Raw genomic sequence first — 23,387 nt, 5'->3', positions numbered from 1 at the left:
CATTGAATAGCATAGTGATTGTCTGGTCTCTCCCACACAGTTGCTGTTGATGCATTTGATGCGCTGGGTGAGGTACTGCATAGGTTGTGATAGGCATGTGTAGGACCCATGGATCTTGAAAAGGTGTGTTGTGAGGGATACTGATCATCGTAGCAGCACAGATGTGTCTGCAGGTTTTGCATCTGTTGTTCTGGCAAGGTCTGGTGCCACTTTGAGTTGGGTGTGTCCTGGGGTGTGGGAAGCTTGCTTCTGAGGATGAGCTTGGCAAGGCTGGGCCGTTGTTTGAAGGCCAGAAGAGGAGGTTCAGGAAAGATTTATTTCAGAATGTGGTCGCCGTCAAGTATAGGTTGTAACTGTTTGATGATATCCCATATGGGTTCCAGGGTGGGAGTAGTAGGTGACAACTAGGGGTGTGTGGGCAGTGTGTCCCCTTCCTCCCACCCTACTGGAGCAGGTTGTCTTGCAGTATTTGGGTGGCCTGTTCCGTGATGCAATTTACTTCTCAGTCCTTGTTTGATTAAGGTGCATATCCTGGACTTTCTCCTTGGAGCAGATTCTGTGCTATCTGAGTGCCTGTCTGTAGATAACAGATTTCCTGGTGTGTCCTGGGTCGTTATTGGATCTGTGGAGGTAAGTGTCGTGACCTCTGGGTTTCTTGTAGATAGCTGTCTGTAGGGTTCCCTTGCTTAAGCTGATTGCAGCATCGAGGAACGGGAGGCTGGTGTGGAAGTGTTCTAGAGAGTTTGGTGAACAGATGGTGGAAACCTATGAGGTAGTTTAGGTCATCTGTCCAAAGGATGAAAGTATCTTCAGGCAGGTCTACACTACAAGCTGGCATCAGCATAGCTACACTGCTGTAGCGCTTCTGGTAAAGACACTCTAAGCTGATGGAAGAGAGCTCTCCCGCCAATCTAGTGCCATCCGCTCAGGGGATTACAGTCGGTATAAATATGTCGCTCAGGGGTGTGGATTTTTCATACCCCTGAGTGACGCAGTAGACTTGGCCTCAGGTATATCATTGGTGAGTGTTAATTTTTCCAGAAGTTCTTCCTCAGAGGAGGCCCTCCTAACCTTCCTTTGTCCCATGACTGCAGAGGTGCTGATTGCCCACTTCATTTTAAGGGGTCTCTTTCCATGTGCTTAACAATCTGTCCCACCTCACAGTTAGCTGCAACACTCTGGTTACTTTTTCCAGACCTGAACAAGAGCTCTGTGAAGCTTTTCTCTTTCACCAACAGAAACTGGTCCAATAAAAAAATATTACCTCACCCACCCTATGTATGTCATATCCTGGGACCAACATAGCTAGAACACTAAAGAAAGCAGGGCGTTTAAATTTATCCTGCCACTAATTTATTAGCAATGTTTATTTTGAAGCAGACACTGATGTGTGTCTATGGGAGTGAGTGGAAGAAGTTGTTTGATCTGCCAAAAATACTTGGAAACATTCCCTACAGAGAAATCCCACTATTCCAAATTCAGTACACGGCTTTAATGCCCTCAGGATTAGTGTAATCTAACCCAGCAAGATACAGTTCATGGGAACTGAATTTAGATCCACTGGGACAGCATTTTTCTTTTATTGCTGTAGGAAAGGTATATTACTACTTATTGTAAACATGGCAAGAACTGAGAGTCATGTTGCTGGGGCACATCTATTGCCATTCAAGGCCATGGCAAAAGTCCCATTTGACTTCAATCAGAACAGGAACAGATCCCACCATGAGGGAAAGTACACTCAGGTTTTTCTGCCCGCTCCAGACAGTGCAAGCTCCAGGCACAGAAAGTCAGTGCCTCAATTGGCAACTCCCCCTCCCTTCAACCAGGAAAATCCAGTCAAATACAGGATTTTAATTGATTACATTAATTGCCATCTGTGAAAGCCTTGGATGTTTTGTGAAGGAACTGAACTCTCCTTGTGTGAAGGAGGCTGAAAGTCTTGTATTTTTCCCTTTTGTTATCTAGCCTCACACAGTTTGACCCAGAGCTCACTATTGGGTTTGAGCTATGATATACCAGTCAATTTCCTGCCACATGGCTGCTCCACTTATAAATACATTTTTTGGAAGTTACATTCTTATAAATCCCTGATTTTCTCTTTTCTGCTTAGTCGACTCCATCCTTTCTCCATCACTTTGAGGAAGCATCCGGTATATAGGGAGTAACATTAAGAATACAAATCCTAGATCGTTGTAGAGAACTGACAACATGCACGGATATAGAGTAAGGCCCTGATTCTGCAAAACACATGGATGTGTGTGACTTTAAACATGTGGATATTCCCATTGACTTCAATGGAACTACTTATGTGAGTAAAGTTAAGCACATATGTAAGTACTTGCAGAGGTAGGCCTAAAATGGCAAGACCTCAAACTCTGGAACAGCTCAGTGGAAACCTAAAATGGTGACCATCACAAGAAATTAACAGTTCTTGCTCAGATTTATCTGTAAGACGAGAGGGAGAAAAAATAGTTTCCTATTTAACATCTCACCTGTTTGTAGGCATAAAGCTCTTTGTGTGCCTGATGTCTGAGCCTAGAAATCGAGAAAGGAAAATATGAACAAAATAGGCCAAAATATCAGGATTAGCATGAAACCAGATAAGAAAGAAAAAAAAACCAACTCTCATTCCCCTTATATCGCTCCAGTTATATCTATCTCCATTCAATTGCTGAGAACCTTCTACGATTTGTCTTTTTTGAACTATGTAATTTGTTGCAAAAGCATTATCTGAGTTGTTAAATGACGCTCACCAAACTCTTAACCTGTATAAGTTACTGATAGGACGAACAACTAACATACATGTCCATTTCTCTTCCCCCCAATCACTTCTTCACTAAGATTCATATGCTGGGTTGAATGGACACTGCATCTTTTTCTGGTGATGGGAAAGTGCAGAATACTCAGGGCTCAGTGCCTGGGGAATGTAGGGGAGAAAGGCACCTCTGTTCATACTTTAAATGTGGGGAGTGGATAGAATGAAAAGAGAATTGCCCCTTTTAAATATTTACCATTCGAGCCCTACTCATTGTACTGAGTCGTTAAATTAATCTCAAATGCCAATTGTTCGCTATGCTTTTGACATGTAATATTGTTTCAAAGAAGTTTTCTGATATCCAATGTCTTATAGAGAAACATTCAAGGTAAGTCATTGCACTGGTTAAAAAGCAAAAGATAAATATCCCTTTTTAAGAGGAAAATAAATATGAGAATGATTTAAACCTGGTGTGAGATTTTGCAGCTTTCAGTGCAGTTAAGGGACATGAGGCAATTTAATAGCCAAAGAGATAATCACGGTTAAAAATTACAGGAAATTGAAACTTTAACCTGGGAATTTATTTTCATGTACTTAATTCAGCAGAAGACCAAATGATTGTGGTTACCTAACAACTGATCAACTTGTGTTATATTTAACTGTGGAGCCATAATCATATGAGCTCATTATAGGCCATGACTCCATTTTCACTTACGCTGGTGTATATGATGAGTTACTCATCTGGAATTCATGGAGTTACACTGGAGTAAAATCAATTTTAAGTGAGATCAGAATGAGGTCCATACTAAAGATTTTATGGCTGGGATGATTTAATTGGGGATGGGTCCTGCTTTTGAGCAGGGGGTTGGACTAGTTGACCTCCTGAGGTCCCTTCCAACCCTGATATTCTATGATTCTATGCAGTGAGAGGCATAAGTGTAGGGTATCCTGAGTAGTTCTTAAGGCTTTCACATTGCTAGCCAAGTACAATTTTTGTTTTCTGTATAGTTTCATTTTTGGGCATGAATCAAGAGGTGGAGACTAAGTGGATGAATCCACATTAAAAAGCTCCTGAATAGCAAGGAACTCCAAATGGGGACAAGAGATGAAGTATTTATTTATGAAAATGAATGAACGGTTAAGTCACAGATGGAAGTGTCCCATCCCATTTGCTAGGGACAAAAATGAGTGAAACAAAAAATACATTAAACACATCAGAGCCTTAATTTAGAATCAACAGAAAATGCTTAGTGTACCAACATGGTTACGAAAAGTTACAATCCACATAACTTATATGTTTTTAATGTTAATCTTGTTTCACAAGCTATACATCTGTTTTTGGAAACCTCCAATGGCAGGCCTAGCCTAAAACGCCTACACTGGGGTATGGGGCTGAGAGGAAAAAGCAGCACATTTCCTAGTCTGTTAGTATTACAGCTGTGCTGGTATGGTTGATGCTCTGCCATGGTTTCCATTATAAACACGTACATTCAAAGACAGAACTAGGTATTAACAGCTACTCTAGGCTGGATTACATTGATGATTTTTAATTTAAGATTTATTAAAAATATATTTGCCAGCCTTAATAACAGCAGCGTCATTTATACAGCTCATTTGAAGATACAAAACCCTTTACAAATGTCAATTGTGCTTATAAAATCAAAAATAGCTTCTCGTTTTAAGCTTGACATTTGGTAAATCATTCATAAAACTGAAGAGGAAAGTTATGGATGTTAAAGAATTGGGCAAGGACTTTTAGAACATGGTCTGAATGTGCAAGCATAAAGGCCAGACAGATGTAAGTAATTTTTCTGAACCGTCATTCACTGCAGTCTCCAACACTGCTTGAAGACATGTAATTTACTGACCTGCAATTCTGCTTCTCTGAAAACATTCCAGTGGGATGCTCATTCCTGGGTTTCAGCTCCCTAGCATTCCTCTGATGGAACTCCCCAGGCTCTCAGGGGTTTTTTGGTCCCTAAGGGCTGCACTTAACACCATGAATCAGGCTGACACGCACCAGTCCCTGAGCTTAAAGCGCTACCCTTGACATGTTCCTATCAGTTTGGAGAGTACAAGAAGCAAAGTTTCCTGAGACATAAACCAGTCACAAAAAAAAAAAAAAAAAAAAAAAATCAAGAGGCAATCATCTCCACCTCATCCCAATCGAGATAATTTTGAAACTGTGATGAATAAGTAGCAGGAGAGAATCTATCAGAAGCTGCCAACAGAGAAGCTGAATTCTAGGGCCACCATTTTCTCTTCTCTAAAGATACCATCCACTAGAATTCGCACTCAACGGATGGCCCAATAGTCAGAATAAAACTTGCAACAGGCAGCAACTAGAAGGCAAATGCCAACCAGGTGCACTGGGATTAAGAAATCTCTGTTATCATTGAGAGGTATCACAGACAGACTGTAGGATATGCCAATAATAAGAGTCAGGGTAAAAGTGGCCAGCTCAAGGGGGATCCCCAAGGAAGCAAAAAAAAAAAAAAAAAAAAAACTTTGGGGACAGGAGACCGTGGCCTCCCCTTTCTGGGAAACAAGTTCTGGAGTCCAGAGAGACCAAAACCAAGATTCCTTTCTGGAGACCAAATGCAAGCAAGAATGCTCTGTGACAGTGGGGAAAGAGGACCCCACAGCTGCCTTGCAAATGCCTCATGGAAACACTGCTTATGCAGTGGAGGCTGCCTTCTCCCAGGTCAACCTATGTTGTGAGCACCGAGACATTGGACAAGTAGAGACCAAAGCTCTCATGCAGGTGCTGAGCCTCTTCAACTGCACACGCTACAGCATCACATAAGAAATGATGGAAAGTCTCTGGTGCTAATGCACTGAGCACGTTCCAGCACTAAATTGTTGGATAGGAGGCACCAATGTCACACCAAGGCACTAAAACTGAGAGGGTCCAACCCGCACCCTCCCAAATAAAAAGCCTAACACAACCCAGTACCAAAGCCCTTAGAAGCCAAGGAACCTTTCAGAGCCTGAGGAGTTTTTTCACCAGTCCCATGCCAGAAAGCTGGTACCCAGAGTGAGTTCTGGCAGATGGTATCTTTAGAGAAGAAAATATGCAGTATTTTAAAAACATGCTCTCCACAATTAGTGCGGCAAGATAGTGAAGACATATTAATCTCCAAAATTAATCACTCATTTCAGCTAGAATTTAGAATCCCCTTCCGATGTTTATGCCCCACACCCAGTGGATTCTCTCTTTAAAAAGGGAATATTGCATCGCTTTGGATAATTTTGTTTCTTTCAATTTCAAGTACTATTAGACTATGCTTCAGTAATGAAGTGAGTAAACTACTAACTTAACAAAATTCAGAGGAAATAACATTTTATAGATTTACCTCCATTATTAGTACACTTAACCTCTCCGAGTTCAAAGATAGAAATCTGTAAACCAGGCAGCACAGTCTAGAAGAAAAAACCTCATAAAAGTCTTACATTTTGCACCGGAGTAGCGTTTAAAGATGCTGTATCTCTGGCTGTACTGTCTCAATGGATCTCCTAGTTACAGCCCACAATGGAAGTACAGTGGAATGTCCCTTCTCTATTGCTTCTTTATGAAAAAGATCACTCTTTGGCTGGAGCTGCTATTAGCTTCTGTTGGTTACATTTATTTGCTCCTCCCTTTGTTCCTTCAAATCCTGAACTGAGAGGATTCTCAGCTTGAAAAGACCAATGTTTTCTCCTTCCTAGTGAGTACAGTACCCAGCTTTCTTAGTATTGTATATTCAGTGACAACATCATGTCAGTATTCTGTGCATAGGCAACAGTGATACGCCAGAGGCGATATTATATTCAAAGTGGAATTCATTAAAGAATTGGCCTACTAGACTTCCGAGAGAGCTATTCGAAACAATTTGTGACACTCAGTCAAAAAATGCAATTCACCATAGAGACACAAACCAAATACAACGCCTCCTTGACATCTGACACTGTCCCAATGGGCTTGGGGAGAAATCCACAAGTAAGAACAAGCAAAAAAAAACCAAACCCATGCAATAAAAAGTTCCCATTATATTCAAGATGACTGTATAATTTCCATGGGCTGAAAATAGGTTTATATGAGAAGACAAATCCTTATTTCAATTGGCAATAACGAAAAGAAGAGAAGGAGCCCAAACTCAGCGCAACAGCAGTACATTTGTGTGGTAATTCTCTCCGTGGTAAAAGAGATCTGCTTTTAACAAAGAGATACTGCATCTTTAGCTTTCCACAGCTGACAAGGAATGACTTGTTTAATCTGAGCATGTTTAACATCGGAAGGGCAAAAGTGAACAAACAGCCTCTTTGGGAAAGAAGTGCCCCACGCTTCCTTACATAGTTCGAAATATTTCAGCTAAAGGTGGCAACCATAAACATGAACACACTATAAACTGTCCGAAAGTTTGATTATGGACAAAACTAGCATTTACTTTAAATTAGCATAAACACCCCTTTAAAATATTTAAAGGAACACACTGGTGTTAGTAACCCTCCGAGTTTGGGTTTTATGGACTGAATGCAATACATTTGGTGTCACATTAATTAATTTCCCCAAAGTTAAAGCAGATAAAAAAAATCAGCAACTGTCTTTGCAAAATTTCTTTTCCTTGTTAAAAGGCTGAACATAAGAACGGCCAGACTGGGTCAGACCAAGGTCCATCTAGCCCAGTATCCTGTCTGCCGACAGTGGCCAGTGCCAGGTGCCCCAGAGGAAATTAACAGAACAGGTAATCATCAAGTTGCCCATTCCCAGCTTCTGGCAAACGGAGGCTAGGAACAACATTCCTGCCCATCCTGACTAATAGCCATTGATGGACCCATCCTCCATGAATTTATCTAGTTCTTTTTTGAACCCTGTTATAGTCTATAGTCTTAAGGCAGAATACACCCAAACAGCAACATGATAGGCAGCATTACTTTAAAAGAGTGGAATTAAATGTTCCACATCTGCATGCCTTTTAAGAGTAGAAGAACATTTAATTTTATTTCAGCCCTTCTTGCAAACCTTCTTGCCCTCTTTTTCAGGACAGATTTCATATATAACCCAATATACTTCTGTTTAAAGCCAATCTGATCGTGGAGGGGAAAACTCTTGGCTCCCATGGAGTGTATTATGGAGCTTCAGAAGGTAGGAATACAGTTGACTCCTGAAACTATGGGCAGGTCTACACTAAAAGCGCTACATCGGCGCAGCTGCACCGCTGTAGTGTGTCTAGTGAAGACACTCTATACTAACAGGAGAGCGCTCTCCGTTGGCATAATTACTCTACCTCCGTGAGAGATGGAAGTGATGTCAGAGGGAGAGTGACTCCCGCTGACACAGCACTGGTTTGGACAGGGCTTAGGTTGCTGTCATTTGCATCACTCAGGGCGATGTCTTTTTCACACCCCTGCGCGACGTAAGTTAGATGGACTTTAGGGCAGGTCTACACTACCACTTTTGTAAAAAGCAGCTCACTTGGCAGTTTCTCCAAACAGCAGTACCGTTTTTTTAATCCAGGCAGCCATTGGCCTAGCTGTAAATACACCAGGAATCAGGTCTTACCAACGTTTGTTTTCCAGTACCTTCAGTCTGACACATTAGTGCATCAAGTTACCTAGGGGGTACTCTTTTATCGGCTTTATTTGCAACTCCCAAAACCAAATGCTTGGAAGCAGCACGATGGTGCAGTAAGGAATGGAATATGGGAAACATGTACCAAATAACTTCATGTCACAAGCTCCATCTGTTAGTTGCAAAAAGCACTTTTTTCAGCGACCAGCATTGCTACAAGTAAAAAGTTAGATAACGGGATACTTTGCATTAGCACCTGAACAAAACCCTGTTTTGGCTTCACAGACTGCATTAAAATCAAGCCCTCGTGCATCATGCAAGACCTAAATGATCTGGTCCAGTCAGTATCATGGTGTGGTCTAGTCAATACTGCATCTGTTACTGTTTATTCATATTTATTTTATCCTACTCCAAATGCAGTTTTGTATTAAAATCGTAACTTCATTGCAGAAGTTGCCAGGGGAAAGCAGAAGGTTTAGGCAGGTAGGTAGCGTATTACTGGGGATTTTGGCACACAAAAAAGGTGCGGGAGGAGAGTTTATTTTTGAAAAACAAGAGGTAGTTCAAGCTTTTGGAACTGTGAAAAAGATGCATCTTTTCTTACCCCTTTTGGAGCAGGGGCAGATGGGGCTAATTTTTTAAGGTGTTTGTATGGAACAGGGAGAGTTTGAATTCCTCATTCTCTATCCATGCAAATCATGACAGCAACTAATTCCCTCATTGCATCCAATCCTACTGCCACTGCATCCAATAAAGACATCCGAGTACATTTGCCTATTTCTACTAAGCTGGTCAGCAATGGAACAGTTACTAATGCTGACATGTAAAGAATTACACCTCAGAGTCAAAACTCTACTGGTATGAAGGGACAGTGCACACTTCTCTCTGGAGCTACTGCTTCAGAGACTGCAGATTCAGGCAGATGTCTCTATAGTCAGCTCGTATTTTGAAGGCTATCTTTACAAACATGACAGGTGGAGATCTAATTTTATTTCAGAAATTCAAGCTGAAGTTCTGGAGCACAATTATGCAGTAAATTCAAAGGAGGACAATTATGTGGCAATTTACATGGCTGCAAATCAAATCATATACGAGGCCCTGACTAATGTAAGTTGTTCCCATACAAAAGGTTTCTCAGGTTCATGCTTATCCTGCAAACAACAAATGGAATTGCTGATTATGACTATAAAAGAGAGGGAGGCTTTTTACAGATTCATGGAGTTTAAGGCCAGAAGGGACCAATAGATCAGCCTGTCTGTTTCATTTGGTTATTGCTGTACTGAGCCCAGTAACTTGTGTGTGGCTGAACCATCTCTTCCAGAAAGGCCTCCAGTCTTGATTTGAAGACATCAAGAGATGGAGAATGCACCACTTCCCTTGGTAATTTATTCCAATGATTCATCACCCTCTCTGTTAAATGCAAATTAGAAGTTAGGCACAACTTTTGTCTAGCTTCAGTTTGCAGCCATTGGCTCTTGTTAGGCCTTTCTCTGCCAGATTAAAGAGCCCTTTGGTACCTAGTATTTCCTCCCTGTGAAGGTCCTTACACACTGTAATCAAGTCACGTCTCAATCTTCATTTTGATAAGCTAAACAGATTGAACACTAAGTCTCTCACTGTAAGGCATGTTCTCCAGCTCTCAAAATCTCTTTCGTCACTGTTTTCTGCACCCTCTCCAATTTGTCTAGATTTTTTTTTTAAAAGTACAAACACCAAAACCAGATGCAGTATTCCAGCACTGGTCTAACCAGTGCCGTCTACCAAAGTATAGTCACCTCCCTACTCCCATTCCCCTGTTTATACATCCAGGGACTGCATTAGCCTTTTTGCCACAACATAGCACTGGGAGCTCATGTTGAGTTGCTTGTCAACCATGACCCCCCCTAGATCCTTTTCAGAGTCACTACTTTCCAGGATACAGTCCTCCATTCTGTAGACGGGGCCTGCATTCCTCGTTCCTAGATGTATAACTTTGCATTTGGATGTATTAAAATTTGTTGGCTTGGTAAACTGGGCCCATTCAATCAGGATTACTCTGTATGACTGACCCGTCCTCACTATTATTTATCACTCTGTCCATCTTTGAGTCATCCAAAAGTTTTAGCCGGCTTTGCTTTGCTTCGGGCAACAGTTATAGAGCTGCAAATATGTGAACATTACTGAGTGCTTGTACTCTGCTTTTATGATCTCAGGGATATCTACGCTACTGAAACTGCTGGTTTTGACTTTTAGGTATTAAACACAGCAGCCCCATTGCCCCCATGCCAGCAGCTATCCAGCCAGTGTAAACAGGGTCAATGGGTCCAGTGTTCACAGTAGCAGAAAGTGCTTCACTCCTGTTGGAACAAGGCATCCAGCAATGGGTGTAGAATCCTGCTGATCTCGTCTACATTAGTGAAACGACCATTTTCAATACCAGCTTGGGAGAAAGCGTAAAGGGCAGCCTGCTGTCTGACGCTGGGCAAGAGACAGGCTCCAAAGAGGAGGAGTGTGTGCATAAATGTAAAACGTTAACGAGACGTTAACGAGAAAGATAATATGCAGAACAGCTGTGTGTATGTAGGTTTTCAGTAGGAATTTTGCAAGGTATCTAAGATGTGCGTGGGGTGAAGTGCAACTGCTGCCAATAAACTGAAATCTTCACAAAGAGATCCTTTGTTCCTGACCACTGAGGAGAGGCAGACACAGCCTTGAATCATGCAGACTGCAGCGTGCTGACTTTTCAGAATAGACTTTTTTCTCTCCCCTCTATTGTAGGTTAGTATTTATTTATTTGGCTATGTTTCCATTCTCCCATTCCATCTGGGAGAAATAGTTTTGCCTCACAATTAAATATTCAAACTTCCCAAAACCAGAATGACCTTTACGGACCGCATTCATCACTGTTCAGATTAACAAGTCAACTCTGCATCATTAATCTCTAAACTGAGCTGTTGAATGAGCAATTTGTGTACAAAAGCAAATGGGGCAGGTATCAAACATTTCTTAAGCACACAGTACATGAGTTATTAATTAAAGGGAGAGATGCATCAAAATATTATAAGCAGCAAGCAGAAAACACTGATGCCAAGAAATCATGCTTTTCATGCACGTTTAAATTACAAAAAAATCCACTTTAAAAGCAGTACATTATAATTGTTTTCCTTTAGACTCAACTCTAGAAATGTGCCTGGATCCAATTAGGTACTTACTATATGTGCTCTGGATGGATTTAATATATATGAATGTGTGGGTCTAATACTAAGCCACTGAGCAAATTATTCTACTTAAAAATGGAGAATTAAAATAATTTCATAGATGATATCCAGTGGTAAAGGCCAGACAACACTGTTTGCAGTACCAGATGGGAAGACAGCACTATCCAAATCTATTCAAGTAATACCTGTAAAGTAAATCAACAATGGATTCATTAAATCTAACGTCTTGCTGCGCCTATGGAAAATTTTACCATTTAGGTGGGGGAAAAAACAGTGTTTTGTTTTCTTTGAACACTACTTAAAAGGTTCAATCCTAGAAAAGGTAGAGTGCATCCAGCAAGGTGCTTAATAGTACTCTCCATGCCTGAATGAACCACGGGAAATGTTTGGCACATCACATGACTGGGACCAAATAGATTTCAGTTGGCTTCAGAAAATAGTAATGGTAGTTTATTTACCTGATCAAGTAGCAACAGAAGAGTAAACTAAGGATGAAGACGAATATGGCAGTGCCAAAAACCACAATGTATATATTGAGAGGCAGGTTCTGAAACCCAATGTTCGGCATCCTGAAACTGTAATGCTGGAAATCTGAGCTCATGGATGGGCTGTGAGGAAACAGAAATAAAACAGAAGGCTTTTAGGTGCAGTCAGAAGAGACCAAGAATCAAAATCGTGTTAATTTTTAAAGTGATGAATGACAGCTTGAACATTTTAGAAGGAGAGAAATAAAGACGACCATCCCATTTCCTGGCAGGTATGTCTCCCATGCCCCTGAGGAAGCATTCCAGCAGTACCAACAACATTTGATTGTTCCCTGTGACATAAGAGAGGGGAAAGGAAGAGAAATGCTATGTTGGCTAGTTCACGCTCCCACAAGTTTCTTCTTCGTGAGCTAAGGTCCTGGTTTAGCAATCCCAAGACCAGTCCAGCATTATTGCAGAGCAGATGGACAATAAACCATAGACAGAACTTTTTCTCCTCCTTATGTGATCTTATCCAGTTATTTCCCTTCCGATAAACACATGCAAGTGCTTTAAAAAAAATGCCACAAAGAGTTACCACAGATGTACATTTACATAGTATATGTTATTGTGGCCAGTGACCATCAATACCTGAAACCTGAACAACCAAGAAAGGAATGTTTAAAGGGCTGAAGGGCTTTGAATTAAGAGGATTTTATTTTTTTAACAATTGTTGAGACCAATTCCTCATCTAGTGGAAATTCCCCTCTGAAAACGTCAAACATGCAAATAATTGACTGCTATCCAAACCTGTTCAAATCAACACTGAGCTGATCCTTGTCTTGGCTCAAGCAAAGCTAGCATTCCTACTTGAATATGGCGTTTCCCTTTTATTTTAGGTGTGGTTTCCTATGCTGCAGTTAGTGTAAGCCTGCATGGGGGCAGAGAAGAATGCAAGGAGATTTCCACTAACATATGGCACAGCCACAGGAAAATTACAGGTTTCAGCGTAGCAGCCGTGTTAGTCTGTATTCACAAAAAGAAAAGGAGGACTTCTGGCACCTTAGAGACTAACCAATTTATTTGAGCATAAGCTTTCCTGAGCATCCGATGAAGTGAGCTGTAGCTCACGAAAGCTTATGCTCAAATAAATTGGTTAGTCTCTAAGGTGCTACAAGTCCTCCTTTTCTTTTTAGGAAAATTACAAGTGCCATAAAACTGGATTTTACAACTTTCACACGGGTCAGCTAATGTCTACCCATGTGAGGCAGATTGGCTCAAAGACAGGTTGTAGGGTGTACGCCTCTGTCTAAACCTTCATTGATTCTCCCTGATCATTCGGGGGGCTTACTAAAGTGCCAAATCATCTTTGAATAGGTGAAGCTGATTTGGATAGGGCAACACAGGAGGAGTATGGAAGGAGAAGGCGGCAGTCAGCTCAGCTGTCAATTTACCAAGATTCAAGCATGAGACCAAAATCAAGTCCCAACAGAGGGACCAAATTACATTGTATAAACTCATTATTGTAAGCAGCTGCTTAACATATGATCTCTCCCATGATTTCAGCTTCATGTTTCATTATATGGGATGCCAATATTTTACAGTAAGCATAACAGACAGTATACTGAATGCAGGTAAATCTAGATATAAAATGAATAAAATACCTTATAATCAGGTAAAATAGATTAATTAATGTCTGTACACAGTCATTTAAGTTACAGTGCTACTAATTAGAGTTTATACAGCAATGTTTGGAAAAGGCTTTGAAATCCTTGGAAACAAGTGCATATTTATTATTGTAACTTACTATAGCTTGTAAACAGCCCTCTTGCAAAAAGATCATGCAAATATTAATTTATCCCAGCCTTCCAAAACCCAAATGAACATACATCAGATCAGGCAAAAAATTTACCTGCCCAACTCTACTTAAGAATTAAAAAGAAGATGTTTACCTGTTCACATGATTTGCCCAAAGCGAGTGAGCGTGCAGTTTGCAAGGCTGAATTACCCGCTGTTAGCGTGAAGCTTAATGAAAAATTATCCCTATTTTATGAAAAAAAGAACGAGGAGTACTTGTGGTACCTTAGAGACTAAAATGTGTTTGGGCATAAGCTTTCATGGGCTAAAACCCCTTCATCAGATGCATGCAGTGGAAAATATAGTAGGAAGATATATATACACACAGAGAACATGAAAAAATGGGTGTTGCCAGACCAACTATAATGAGACTAATCAATTAAGGTGGGCTATTATCAGAAGGAGAAGAAAAGTTTTGTAGTGATAATCAGGATGGCCCATTTCCAGCAGCTGACAAGAAGATGAGTAACAGTAGGGGGAAAATTAACAGGGGGAAATAGTTTTTACTTTGTGTAATGAACCATCCACTCCCAGTCTTTATTCAAGTCTAAATTAATGGTGTCCAGTTTGCAAATTAATTCCAATTTTGCAGTTTCTCGTTGGAGTCTGTTTTTGAATTTTTCTTGTTGGAGGATCGCAACTTTTAGGTCTGTAATCAAGTGACCAAGGTGGTTGAAGTGTTCTCTGACTGGTTTTTGAATGTTATAATTCTTGATGTCTGATTTGTTTCCATTTATTCTTTTACATAGAGACTGTCCGGTTTGGCCAATGTACATGGCAGAGGGGCATTGCTTGCACATGATGGCATATATCACATTGGTAGATGTGCAGGTGAATCAGCCTCTGATGGTGTGGCTGATTTGATTAGGTCCTATGATGCTGCCCCTTGAATCGATATGTGGCCAGAGTTGGCAATGGGCTTTGTTGCAAGGATAGCTTCCTGGGTTAGTGTTTTTGTTGTGTGGTTGCTGGTGAGTATTTGCTTCAGGTTGCGGGGGCTGTCTGTAAGCAAGGACTACTTTACAGATGAAGAAACTGAAGTACAAAGGCAAATGAGTTTTCAAAAGGAGGCTCCATTCAGTCCTATTTGTGCACGTTCAAACATTTGTGTGTGCACTCGTAAGTGCTACTGTTTGTGCACCATTGATGCGACATATAAATCCAAGAGTTACTTGCACTTGCATTTGTGTTTTATTTCCACATCCAAAGTTGCATCTGTGCAAATAGATATGTGTTAAATAAATATTCCACCCTGATTTTCAAAGCAGGGGAACAGAACTTTGGAGCTCTTATCTTTCTAATGCACTTATTCGGTCCTCGTCATTTGCAGTATAGGTGCTTATCACCACCTTTGTTAGGCAGGGAAGAACTATTATCCCGATTTGACAGATGGGGAACTGAGGCACAGAGAAACAGAAGTCACCCAGCTCTACTTCAGATACAAGCATTCACATAAAAATTCAAATAGAGTGGCTCTCTTCTAATCAAGAACTGTCCAGTATTACTGGAATTCTGTACCAGAATAGGATATAAATTGAGATTAACTAAGTGCTCATTGTATGAATCTGGGACACTGTACGATTTAAAACAATGACGGAAGAAGACTGGTTCCTGGCACTCCTGGCAGCAGGAAGGGAATCCCAAAAATACAAGTGTTGAAAAGGAAAGAGGTGGTGATGGTCAAATGACCTGGCCTCAATAGGAGTACCTTGTAAGATAGAGAATATTAATAAAACACAAACCAGAAGGGTCTAGTGGACATTTAGTAGGATGGGACTTCCACACACTGGAAACCTGTAGGAAGAAGTCCTTGCCCATAGCTCAACTCAGTCTCAGCCTAGGGATCATCAGAGAGGACAAGCTGACCTACCTAAGATGGCTGGAAGGGACAGGAGGTGAGTCAGTCACTTGAGCACCCCAGGCCTACACCATTAGTGACTTTATGTACTATCACACGACACACTGAATTTGAAGAGAACCTGAATAGGGCCCTCCTGGAATAAGCTAGATAAGCTGCAGCTCAGGTTTGCTGGTATAAGCTGCTTCCACACTCGAAGAGCTTTGCTGATACGGTAAATCAGTAGAGCTATACTAGCAAAGAGCTGCTAGTGTAGACCTGACCTAAGCCCCAGAGATGTGCTGTGATGCGACTGATGTCGAACAGGCAGACAGCAGAGTTTACTGAAGGAAAAAGGGGCAGCCCAAGGAAGTGTGCATTGTAATGATCCTGCCACCACCCTCAGCACAGTCTAAAACCTCCGGAGCCATTTTCTGGGGTGTGGCGGAAGTCAATTCCCCTCGGCTTGGAATAGCTTCCTCCCTTTGCATATTGACGTAATATAGTCAGACTTCTTTAAGGGATTTGACTTGGTACCACATGACATTCTGATTAAAGAACTTGAATGATTTAAATTAACACGCCACACAAAATGGATTAAAAATTGGCTGATAGGTCTCAATGTAACTATAAACTGAGAATTGTCACTGAGTGGATCTGTTTCTAGTGGGGTCCTGCAGTGATTGGGTCTTGGCCCTACGCTATTTAGCATCTGGAAAAAAACCACAATCATTACTGATAAAGTTTGCAGATGACAAAAATTGGGGGAGTGGTAAATAATGAAGACGACAGGTCACTGATTTAGAGAGTGATCTGAAATACTTGGTAAACTAGGCATAAGAAAACAATATGCGTTTTAATACAGCTACATGTAAACGTATACATCTAGAAAAAAACAACATAGGCCACACTTACAGGATGAGGGACTATCCTGGGAAGCAGTGACTCTGAAAAAGATTTGGATGTGGAGGTGGATAATCAGATGAACATGAGCTCCCAGTATAATGCTGTGGCCAAAAGGGCTAATGCAATCCTGGAATGCATAAACGGGAATCTCAAGTAGGAAGAGAGGTTAGTTTATCTCTGTATCTGCCACTGGTGTGATCATTGCTGGAATATGGTGTCCAGTTCTGGTGCCCACTATTCAAGAAGGATGTTGATACATTGAAGAGGGTTCAGAGAAGAACCACAAGAATGATTAATGGATTACAAAACTTGCCTTATAGTGATAAACTCAAGGACTCAATCTATTTAAGTTAAAGAGAAGGTTACGATTAACTTGATTACAGTCTAAGACTTTGTCTAACTAGCACTTTTGTCAGTAAAATTTTTGTCAATCAGCGGTGTGAACCCCCCCCCACCGACACACATTTCAGCAGGGTGGACAGCACTATGTTGGTGGGAGATGCTCTCCCGCCGACACGGCTACCACTGCTCGTTGGCATAGAGCAGCAACACAAGAGACAGTACAGTGGTGCAGCGGGATAGCTGTGCCACTGTAAGGTCTGTAGCATAGACATAGCCTAAGTATCTTCCTGCTGAACAAATATTTAATAATGGCTTCTTCAATCTAGCAGAGAAAGGTATAACCTGATCCAATGGCACGAAGTTGAAGCTATTCATACTGGAAATAAGGTGTAAATTTTTAACAGTGAGAGTAATTAACCATTGGAACAATTTACCAAGAGTCATGGTGGATTCTCCATTGCTGGCAATTTTTAAATAAAGATTGGATTTATTCCATAAGCTCTGCTCTAGGAATTGTTTTGGGGCAATTCTCTGGCCCGTGTTATGCAGGAGGTTAGACTGGATGATCACAATGGTCCCATCTGGCCCTAGAATCGCTGAATGAATCTATGAATATGCCCTTTCCTTTTTCAAACCCACTTCTTCCGTTAAACCATCCTCTGCTGATCTCGTTGTGGTTTCTTTCATTCCTCCTTGCATGTGAGCCACTGTTACCTGCATGGCATTTACAGGATTTATACTACCCACTTTCAGAGCAAGGAACTAGGGCCTTCTTACCTGTTCTGAAAGCACTGTGTACTCTTATGCTCCTCTATAAACAGTAATAAGGTAGATGGCTGTGCATGTATTATACAACGTATAAGCTTAGTTTTCATGGGAAATGAAAAACCCACCAAAAGAATTAGCGCACAGAACGCTACCCTTCGTTTATGTTGCTTGCCCTCACCCCTGTAAGAGCTGTGGAACGAGATCATTTATATTGATTTTTTACTCAAACCTGCATAACAGTTCTTCCAACATGTGCTAGCATCAGTCATATTTGGGATTTGCATCACCTTCCAACTTGGCTCTGGTTTATTTTCACTAATACCGCACTGAGTAACAAAGGTGTCTCTGTAACTTTAAAATTACCTTTCATGCTGTAATACTGCTGTGTTCTCTCTCACTGGCTTCAGTTCCATAAGATAGCAGTTAAGAGTTTTCATAGTAATTTCTTGCAACTTCTAAGCTTGATTAAAATCCTTAAAGACCAGAATATGTACCAAAAGAGCCTCTGAGCCAAAGCAGAAATGCTCCAATAACTTCTGAGTCTAGAAGCTTGTATACACCCTTAAAGCCACTTCTCGGGTACTGCTTATAACACAATTGTCTGAGGCCTTGTGTTTCAAATGGGATTAGCTATCTTGTGACAACTACGTTGATTTAAGAAAAAAAACCCAAACCCAAACTTATTTTCCTTGTCCAGACAGAGTTAATACAGTTTGGTCTTGCAGTAGGAGTTTGGGGTTTTTTCATGTGTCCCTTAACTGGGCTACTGCAGCCTTGTTTAGTCAAAGGCTGTACTATGGATCAAGGATTCTGTTAAAACACAATTTGGTCACGTTTACATTGCAAGGGGGAACCATGTTGTAACCATTTTAGGGTGTGTGTTGTAACTGGATCCCCAAGATAGCTATAGTGTATATGGGATCGAAGGCAAAAGAAAGGAAATGTCTAGTTAAAGTCAAAATCAACGTGCCAACCTGACCCTCCCCTTGTGGTATAACAAGGACAAACAAAACAGCCACACACAGATTGTTTGGAACTCCGTACAACACCTTAACACAACTAGATAAGGATAGTGTTACAGTTTTCCTCCTTTTGTCAAATTAAGCAGGCTCTTAATGCTAATTGCTAGTTTTCAGCGTGAAAAGCTATCACAACAAAGCGGGTAAGGCAGCTTCCCCCTCCTCCTGAAGAAAGGAGTTTGGGAAGGATGTATCTCCTCCTGTTTTATTACAGGTACACTTTAAACAGTATTGCAAAAGCAGCAGGGTTAAACAAACGGTTATGTAAACCAAAAGCTTTCCATAGGCTGATCTTGCCACATCTTTCTACTTCGTTTTTCTATTGAACACCATTTATAAGTATTACTTCCTTCACCCATCATATGCTACACATCACTTCTTACTTTTATCCAGTGACTTGGCTGCATTTTACCTCACATTCTGAAACAAAAGCATTGGGAGCAATTCTTCATCCTCCAACTAGTGCTTCGAATTTTGTTGTGTTCAGACATTATGTTATCCAGTATATATGCCATGGTCTTTTATATTTATGACCTTTGGTATCAGATTAACTATAAAAACTCAGTTAAAGCAACATTCTTCAGAGCAGGAAGTGAAAAGGCAGTTTATTAACCACTAAAGAAAAAAAGATGGGCAGTCTTAAATATCTGATCCAGACAGACATCACTTTCCTTCCTCTTACAGTTTGTATGGCAACTTCCACCTTCTCTGTACGTGTATATATATCTTCTTACTATGTGTTCCATTCTATGCATCCGATGAAGTGGGCTGTAGCCCACGAAGGCTTATGCTCTAATAAATTTGTTAGTCTCTAAGGTGCCACAAGTACTCCTTTTCCTTTTGATCCACCCAGTCATTCCTTCCTTACATGAGGTAACCCTAACCAACCAATACCTGAAAAAAGTGTAAGTGGGTCTAAGCTGACGATTAAACCCGCCCTAAAACTATCCTAATTAAACCAAATGAAATTCAATCAGATAATAGGCCTTATATAGCCTTTACTCAAGTCATCAGTTCCACTTAAATCAATGAACTGCCTTGAGGCATACTGATGGAAGTGGAAGTAAACTTGCCTGGGTGCTGACCATGCTGTGCATGTTCTATGAACAGGCTTCACAGGATTCGAAATAAATCATTAGTTGCCAGTAAACATTGGTTTCACCGGACACAATGAATCGACGAAAAAAAAAATCTATTGGTAATAGTCTGCAAGCAAAGACTCCCCTGCACCTTGTGTCTGCAGGGATCTGGTGTCACCTGCTGCAAAGGGAGTCTCCTGCGGCACCACTGTGACACCAAACATTTATTTAAAAATAAGTAAACAAATAAATAAATAAAAACCAGAAAAAAGGTTTTAAAAAACCTGATATAACTGGTGAATTTACACAAAACAAAACTGGAATTCTGCCAAGCCTATCTATAAGTAAAGAAAGGACTTCAAACTCTAGGACTGTCAGTCCAGCACTTTTCACAGCATAAAATTCTTTCAGCAATACAATACATTTAACTCTTGCCACATTGGGGTCAACCTGGCAAGTTAATTTTTTTCTTCTATTCCATAACTTAACATAAAGACATGGGAAATAAAAGTGTCAAGTAAAAACCATTAAAGGTTAGACTGAAAATATTCTGCATGAGATTTGGGAAACAAATAGCTTTAAGGGACTTTGTATAAACTGACAGATTTTTAGAAGTTGGGCTCTTCTTTTAACTTGTATTTTAGTCTACTTCACAGATCTATGAAGCAGCAGCCAAAAAGAAAGAAGATTTTCTTTTTGTTTTTTTTTTAAATTTTGATGAAGTGTTTTTTTGCTTCTGTCCCTATTTGGAAGTGCTTTGCTTAATGTAAAGAACTCCTTTCCCTACCCCAGGCACCTTCCTTCCAGACACATCAGATCCTTCACTATTCATATTTCGATGGGAAGCCAATGGAGAAGGTGGTCAGTCACCCAGAGATAAACTGTAAAATAAGCAGAGATTTGTCAAAAAGGTTTTCTATTCTAGGGTAATCAAATAAATGTGGTAGGAAGGGGTAAGAGTGCCTTGATGTACCCTCTTATCCATAATAAGGGCAGAAGATCAGGGCCTAGGAAAAAGCAAGTGTAATGAAGAAGGATTTGAGATAGCATAGCATGCATTCAACATGCTCTAGATGATCTTGCATCGTTTGTTGCTCCTTGTATGCCAGAGCAAGTGACAACCTTGCATGTGTACAAGAAATAGGTTTTGAGGAAAGGAGTTGAGGTGGGAGCAACAGTGAAATACAGAAGGGGTTGGGGATGTCTCTCATTAGGGAGGGAAAATGGCACTGAGAGGATAGTACAGGAATTATACTCAAGGAGAAAAGGAGATTTTGCACCAGTGCCCATGGGTAAGAAACCAGAATGGGGTAGAATCTGCTCCCCCAGATCATGGTAGGGCACCAACTGAACTCAATGAAAAACAGCCAGGGCAACTATGCCACTGGTATTTGAGCATGTGTGTGTGGGTATGGGGAAGGCAACTAAAAACTCAGCTTCAGACAGATTTGAAAAATCAACTGGCCAGCGTGAGAATTTGGGATGGAATTCTGTTCAAAGCTGAATTTCCGTACGGCTCTAATTGCCACTGCCTCCAGCAGAACCCTGTGACCTTGCAGCGTGTGAAGTTTCTGGGAGGGGGGGATTAGACGGTTGTGTGCCCGGGGGCTTATCTACATTTGAAATGCTACCGTGGCATTGCTGTACTGATGGAGCGCTTCAGTGTAATACTACCTGTGCTGATAGGAGGGGTGCTTTCGTCGGCATAGGTAGTCCTCCTCGAGAGGTGGTCGCTAGGTCGAAGAATTCTGTCTACACCAGGGCTATGGTGGGCTTACCTACACTGCTCAGGGGTGTGGATTTTTGTTAAGATAACAATCTTCTAGCGTAGACCAGTGTGTGTGTGTGTGTGTGTGTGTGTGTGTGTGTGAACGTGTATGTGTGAGTGGGACAGAGATGTCAACAATCCCAGACACGAAAGGAATAAGCAAGTTGAAGGGAGATTAAAAATAAGCACTTTGCTATAGGAGAAAAGAGACTGAATATCTTGAATCGTAACAGACCCTGAAAGAGGAAAAGTACAGTATACTCCCATCAAAAGTCCCAAGAGATTGCTTGGAGGAAAGTTCTAGTAGGTCCATAAGAAATGTTACAAATAAAATAGCTTAACTAGAAGAATATGGACAGAAAACAAACTCTTACAGGATGAGGACGGGACATCAGAGGGTAGCAAAAAGGTGACATACGGACTGGAAAATAGAAAAGGAGTACTTGTGGCACCTTAGAGACTAACCAATTTATTTGAGCATAAGTTTTTGTGAGCTACAGCTCACTTCATCAGGTGCATGCAGTGGAAAATACAGTGGGGAGATTTATATACGCAGAGAACATGAAACAATGGGTGTTACCATACACACTGTAAGGAGAGTGATCACTTAAGATGAGCTAATACCAGCAGGAGAGCGGGTGGGGGGGGGGGGGGGAGAAAACCTTTTGTAGTGATAATCAAGGTGGGCCATTTCCAGCAGTTGACAAGAACGTCTGAGGAACAGTGGGAGGGGGGGAGGGGGAGGAAGGAAATAAACATGGGGAAATAGTTTTACTTTGTGTAATGACCCAACCACTCCCAGTCTCTATTCAAGCCTAAGTTAATTGTATCCAGTTTGCAAATTAATTCCAATTCAGCAGTCTTTCGTTGCAGTCTGTTTTTGAAGTTTTTTTGTTGAAGAATTGTTACTGTTAGGTCTCTAATTGAGTGTCCAGAGAGATTGAAGTGTTCTCCGACTGGTTTTTGAATGTTATAATTCTTGACGTCTGATTTGTGTCCATTTATTCTTTTACGCAGAGACTGTCCAGTCTGACCAATGTACATGGCAGAGGGGCATTGCTGGCACATGATGGCATATATCACATTGGTGGATGTGCAGGTGAACGAGCCTCTGATAGTGTGGCTGATGTGATTAGGCCCTATGGTGGTGTCCTCTGAATAGATATGTGGACACAGTTGGCAACGGGCTTTGTTGCAAGGATAGGTTCCTGGGTTAGTGGTTCTGTTGTGTGGTTGCTGGTGAGTATTTGCTTCAGGTTGGGGGGCTGTCGGGTAAGTGAGGACTGGCCTGTCTCCCAAGATCTGTGAGAGTGATGGGTCGTCCTTCAGGATAGGTTGTAGATCCTTGATGATGTGCTGGAGAGGTTTTAGTTGGGGGTTGAAGGTGATGGCTAGTGGCGTTCTGTTATTTTCTTTGTTGGTCCTGTCCTGTAGTAGGTGACTTCTGGGTACTCTTCTGGCTCTGTCAATCTGTTTCTTCACTTCAGCAGGTGGGTATTGTAGTTGTAAGAATGCTTGATAGAGATCTTGTAGGTGTTTGTCTCTGTCTGAGGGGTTGGGGCAAATGCGGTTGTATCGTAGAGCTTGGCTGTAGACAATGGATCGTGTGGTGTGGTCTGGGTGAAAGTTGGAGGCATGTAGGTAGGAATAGCGGTCAGTAGGTTTCCGGCACAGGGTGGTGTTTATGTGACCATCGCTTATTAGCACCATAGTGTCCAGGAAGTGCCCAGGACTGGAAAATGTTTGTTTCTTTAAAAAACAATTAGAAGAAGCCCTAGTACTAGTAGCTTCCAGAGGCCCTAATAAAGATCAGGGTCCCATTGTGCTTGGCTCTGTACTAACAC

General features: G+C 41.2%; 1 protein-coding gene across 1 annotated transcript in view; it reads right to left on the bottom strand.

The window, feature by feature from the left end:
* Window positions 1-23,387, bottom strand: part of RNF24 (ring finger protein 24) — a 75,002-nt gene that overhangs the window by 18,955 nt on the left and 32,660 nt on the right. The window contains exons 2-3 of the mRNA XM_077816021.1: window positions 11,962-12,111; window positions 2,493-2,535 (exon numbers count right to left, since the gene is read on the bottom strand). Coding sequence (XP_077672147.1) covers window positions 2,493-2,535; window positions 11,962-12,104 — 186 coding nt within the window. The 5' untranslated portion in view covers window positions 12,105-12,111. The remainder of the gene's footprint in view (window positions 1-2,492; window positions 2,536-11,961; window positions 12,112-23,387) is intronic.

Source organism: Eretmochelys imbricata, chromosome 4 (genome assembly GCF_965152235.1).
Source record: "Eretmochelys imbricata isolate rEreImb1 chromosome 4, rEreImb1.hap1, whole genome shotgun sequence".
Lineage (NCBI taxonomy): Eukaryota > Metazoa > Chordata > Testudines > Cheloniidae > Eretmochelys > Eretmochelys imbricata.
Note: the sequence above shows the minus strand (reverse complement) of the source record. Positions and strands in the feature narration are given on the sequence as shown.